The sequence below is a fragment of the Pongo abelii genome, chromosome 10, assembly GCF_028885655.2.
Source record: "Pongo abelii isolate AG06213 chromosome 10, NHGRI_mPonAbe1-v2.0_pri, whole genome shotgun sequence".
In the NCBI taxonomy this organism is placed as follows: domain Eukaryota; kingdom Metazoa; phylum Chordata; class Mammalia; order Primates; family Hominidae; genus Pongo; species Pongo abelii.
This window is the reverse complement of record NC_071995.2, coordinates 53,422,419-53,428,149: the sequence shown is the minus strand read 5'-3', so window position 1 is coordinate 53,428,149 and position 5,731 is coordinate 53,422,419. Positions and strand designations below refer to the sequence as shown.

The 5,731-nt window shown below is 36.0% G+C and overlaps 1 protein-coding gene across 1 annotated transcript; it reads right to left on the bottom strand.

The window, feature by feature from the left end:
• Nucleotides 1–1,059: 1,059 nt before the first annotated feature.
• LOC100435321 (olfactory receptor 6C2-like) lies at nt 1,060–2,040 on the bottom strand. Its single transcript, XM_002823372.3, has one exon. It carries the CDS (start codon nt 2,038–2,040, stop codon nt 1,060–1,062), a length of 981 nt encoding a protein of 326 aa, XP_002823418.3.
• Nucleotides 2,041–5,731: the final 3,691 nt, after the last annotated feature.

Below are 5,731 nucleotides of genomic sequence, written 5' to 3'. Positions count from 1 at the left end.
CTAGTGCCGCCTTACTCCTCCAACTTGTTCTTCAGTTTAATCCTTCCTGAAATCTGGAAGGAATATGCAGTTAAAAGATCTGTCTGAGTTGGTGGTAATAAGAGCCAGAATGTAATGTGAACTTTTTGACTCCTGATACAGCACATATTTCCCTAAAACATCAGCTAAACAATAGAAAATTATGAGGAAAGAGATAGGTAATGAGGAAGTGGGGCTAAGTTGAAAAGGCAAAAATCATGCACTTAAAAATTTGAATTATTTGTTCATGGGTTAGTTTTGTCAGGCTTTGTGGTTGAGATTGCATTTCTTTGTATTTAGAAAAGTGTTTAGAAATGTTTAAAAATATTTAGAAAAAATGATTAGAAAAATCATTATGGTGAATAATTTGGATAACAGAATATAATTCAAGTATAAATTGTCATTTATATTTTGTCCTTCACATTAACCCCTTCAAGCTTGTTAAGCTGACATTCTGAAAGGGTAAAAAATACACATAGGCACACCCAGGTATACATACAGTGACAGACATATGAAATTCTATTTACACAGAGTTAGGGTTTTTATACAAAGAAGTTGTACAGCTTTTAAGCAAATAACATTTGAAGAAAATTTTAGTCTATATTTATATCTTGCTGAAAAGTGGAAGAGATAGAATAATGACTGTTTTCAAGTGGGGTGCTTACAGGATCATTCCTGCAGACATAGATGATGATCATTGATGTCCCTGTAAAATTTGGGGCTCAAATCGGACATGTAGGTCAGTACAAGAGGAGTAGATGAGCACCAATGTGACAGTAAGTTGATGCTGTCTACATTTCTTGTTTATGTGAGTAATAATAGGCATAATGTTATAAAAGTTTGCTGAAGGTTTATTCCCATTTATTTCTGGGAATAGCTTGAAATGAAAAAGGTTAATTAATACTTATATAGATAGTGGGCTGTAGGTGTAGCAGAATGAGGTTGTAATATACAAAAATTGTGACTAGTATAGAATTAGGGAAAAATAAAATAGAGATAATGAATTCTTTTATAATTTTTCAATTTGCATTCATTAATCCTTTAGTTCTTTGAGATAGATGCAATCCTTTTGATCATGTCTTTGAAAGCCTGTATCACTTGCTTATTCCTTAGTGTGTAAATGAAGGGATTCATAACTGGGGCAACCAAAGTGGTAAGCACTGACACCACCTTGTTAATAGCTACCCCTTCTTTTGCAGATGGTTTAACATAGATAAAGATGCAGCATCCATAAGTGATAGAAACCACAATTATATGGGAAGAGCAAGAGGAAAAAGCCTTTTTCCTTTGCTGGGCAGAAGGGAATCTAAGAATGGTCCTGATGATGTAAGTGTAGGACATAATCACACACACCAAGGTAAACAGGAGTGTCAACACCGCCAAGACTAATACAAATCGCTCTATAAACTCTGTGTTAGAGCAGGTAATCTTCAGGATGGGGGCAGCATCACAGCCAAAGTGATCTATGACATTGGAGTCACAAACTTCGAGCTCAAAGCCCATGCCAAATGGTGGGATGACAATGATTAGAGCAATGATATAACAGCCAATAAGGAACTTGATGCAGACTCTGTTGTTCATGACGGTTGTGTAATGCAGGGGTTTGCAGATGGCTACATAACGGTCATAGGACATAGCTGTTAGGAGAGAAAACTCAGTCACACGGTCATAGGACATAGCTGTTAGGAGAGAAAACTCAGTCACACTCAGGACAACAACAAAAAACAATTGAGTGGCACATGCATTATAGGTAACAGTATTGTCCCCAGATGCCATTGTGTAGAGAAATCTGGGAATGCACACAGTTGTAAATGAGACTTCCAAGATGGAAAAATTCCAGAGGAAAAAATACATAGGTGTTTTAAGGTGGGAGTCCATCAAGGTGAGAGTGATGATGGTCAAATTTCCAACAACACTCAACAAATAGATTAGAAATGAGAAGATAAAAAGCAGAATCTGTAGATTTGGGTCATCTGTTAGTCCCACCAGGATAAATGTTTTTATTGTTGTATAATTTTTCATCACTGATTCCTGACTATAGCTTGGTCTGTGTGTAAAAATAACAGAAAAATTAGAACAGAGAAAGGGACTGTCAGCATAAGTTAGCAGTGGGGTGAGGTGAAAATGTTAGATAAGCCACAATTTTATTTTATTTATCTGTTAACCAGCAGGCTGTTGGAGTGGTAGTTAACTAATCTTGCTACAGGAACATCACTGCTGAGCATTATACGAGAGACCAGCCAGAGGCTCTTGTTAAATATTTTTTATTACTATATTGATGTAGTAGCAATTCAATTATAAAGGTATTTTTTGATTACCAACTCCATATGAAAAAAAGCTATTTTTTATTGTCTGTGTTAATGAGTGGAAAAACACTCTTATAAAATATGCATGGTTTGTAATCTCATGAAAATAATACCTCTACATGTGCTTATCTTCTTGGTTTCATGTGAGGTAAACAGGGATGACTGTAGTCAAGGTTGTGAAATTAAAATTCTTCTGATTTTAGCCTGTTTTCTCATTTGCATTGATAGTGCACATTGTCCTATAAAGTACCTCATGCCTTTCTGCCTTCTTCCTTTTCTAAACTGCACAAAAATACTCTTTGCAAGTCCATTGTAAAGACAGAACATGAGTGATCTTTTAAAACCATACACAAGATCCATTCTTCTGTTTAAAGCCACTCAATGGAGATTCATTTCCCTTGGAATAAAATTCAAAGTCCCCACTCTGGTTCGTAAGGAATTTCATGGCCATATCACTGTGTAACAGTCCTAATTCATCTCTTGCTTGTCCAGTTATATTAGTCTTCTTCATTTCCCTGCAGATGCCAAGTGATCTTTCACTTCAAGAAATTTACAATGCTTTCTCTCTCACTGAAATGTTCTGCTTGCATTCTTGCATTGATAAATCTTATTTTTCAGGTTTCAGTTTAAATATGACCCCCCTCAAAATGCCTTCCTGAAGAGTCTTATATAACTCTAGTCTCTCTGCCCTCAATGTTATAAATACACTTTTCTGTTTATTTCTTTTAGGGCACTTATTATACTTTCTGATTATATATTCATTTGTTTTTTACCCCATCCATTACTCTCTAGTAAGCTCCATGAGAACACATCATATCTACTTTGTAAACCACTGTAAATCCAGAACTAGCTCTTTGTCTTGCATGTAACAGATACTCAATAAATTGTTATTGAATGAATGAGACCAGATATTTTATCTGAAAGTTTTTGACTAAATACATTTAGTCAGATACATCATCAAAAAGATTACATCATCAGTCCATTTACATTTTAAGATTTAAATATTCAATTAGGAACCTCTGTGTATTGAGGTAATTTTAGAAATCAGAAAGATAAATGGTTACTTTTACAATCCCTCCAAATTATACTAGGCTGTTTCATCTGTACATAAGGGTAAATTAGAACTAATCTTTTAAAAAGTTACTTGGGGTTAATAATGGGGTGGTAGAGGGAGGACTGTAGGTGTATAGGTGTGGCCTAGAAGTGAGAATTCCTTTTTTGTTCATACTATCTCTTTTTTAAAGCAAGAGATAAAAGTATTATTTTTTGTTCATCTCTTTACCCCACTTTCCTCTAGAGAGTTTGGCTGAGGCTACTTAAGTCCCGGTCCTTGGGTCTCCTCATAGTATGCCCATTGGGATTAAATATAGAGGTTAAGACTATGAACTCTAGAGTAAGATAGATGGGGGCTTGATAGCTAGGCCAGTCATTTAATGGCCATGAAAGCTTCAGAAGCTCAGTAACAGGCTGCATTTCCTGGTCTGTGAAATGCAGATAAAAACTGTATATTCTGTGAAATGAAGATAGTAAGTGTATTTCTTCATGGATTATTATGAATATTAAACAAACTAATTCAGGCTGTGAGCATCAGGCCTTGTACAGAACAAGTATTAAATACATTTTATTTAGTTTTTCTAGTTCTTCTCCCAGGACTTGCTGCTTCTTACCACCTGAACAGAGTTTGCACACTCTTCCACACTTTCTCTTACTTTATCCCTACATTTGCTCTCTTTACTACATTCCATGTATGTTTTTAAAATGTTCTCTTATCCTTAAAATTGAACACAAAATTATAGGGTTCTCTGAAGTTCTAAAAAAGTTGTATTTGTTGATAGGTTGGTTCATCATGAATGTAATTCAACTACATGCAACATGTAATTTATTCATTTTGAATCTCTTTTACATCTATAATCTACACTGTTTGCACTTTCAGATGTGATTTTCTGCCCAAATCTCTTAATTTAAACCTTGTGCTTTGGGGTGTCCACTTCCCATTTCCTCAGTAAGCACAGCTTTCAAATTCTCCTCTGAGCTTGTCTTAGGGCTCCCATTCTTCATCACACTGAGCAGACTTCCCTGTAGTTCTCCTCACTAATTTATCAGAGGTCTATGTCCTATACCTTTTTCCCTGTCTCTTTGTCTTTGAACTATTATCAAGGAACAAGAAAAAAAACTTAGCTAAATGATCAAGGACTTAATACAGCTCATATAATTTGAGAGATATAAAAGACCTTAAAGATTGCTTTAGCCAATCTTCTAATTTTTTTTTTGTTTTTTTTGTTTTTTTTTCTTTTATGATTATTATTATTATTATTATTATACTTTAGGTTTTATGGTACATGTGCGCAATGTGCAGGTAAGTTACATATGTATACATGTGCCATGCTGGTGCGCTGCACCCACCAACTCATCATCTAGCATTAGGTATATCTCCCAATGCTATCCCTCCCCCCTCCCCCCACTCCACAACAGTCCCAAGAGTGTGATGTTCCCCTTCCTGTGTCCAAGTGTTCTCATTGTTCAATTCCCACCTATGAGTGAGAATATGCGGTGTTTGGTTTTTTGTTCTTGCGATAGTTTACTGAGAATGATGATTTCCAATTTCATCCATGTCCCTACAAAGGACATGAACTCATCATTTTTTATGGCTGCATAGTATTCCATGGTGTATATGTGCCACATTTTCTTAATCCAGTCTATCATTGTTGGACATTTGGGTTGGTTCCAAGTCTTTGCTATTGTGAATAATGCCGCAATAAACATACGTGTGCATGTGTCTTTATAGCAGCATGATTTATAGTCCTTTGGGTATATACCCAGTAATGGGATGGCTGGGTCGAATGGAATTTCTAGTTCTAGATCCCTGAGGAATCGCCACACTGACTTCCACAAGGGTTGAACCAGTTTACAGTCCCACCAACAGTGTAAAAGTGTTCCTATTTCTCCACATCCTCTCCAGCACCTGTTGTTTCCTGACTTTTTAATGATTGCCATTCTAACTGGTGTGAGATGGTATCTCATTGTGGTTTTGATTTGCATTTCTCTGATGGCCAGTGATGGTGAGCATTTTTTCATGTGTTTTTTGGCTGCATAAATGTCTTCTTTTGAGAAGTGTCTGTTCATGTCCTTTGCCCACTTTTTGATGGGGTTGTTTGTTTTTTTCTTGTAAATTTGTTTGAGTTGATTGTAGATTCTGGATATTAGCCCTTTGTCAGATGAGTAGGTTGTGAAAATTTTCTCCCATTTTGTAGGTTGCCTGTTCACTCTGATGGTAGTTTCTTTTGCTGTGCAGAAGCTCTTGAGTTTAATTAGATCCCATTTGTCAATTTTGGCTTTTGTTGCCATTGCTTTTGGTGTTTTAGACATGAAGCCCTTGCCCATGCCTATGTCCTGAATGGTAATGCCTA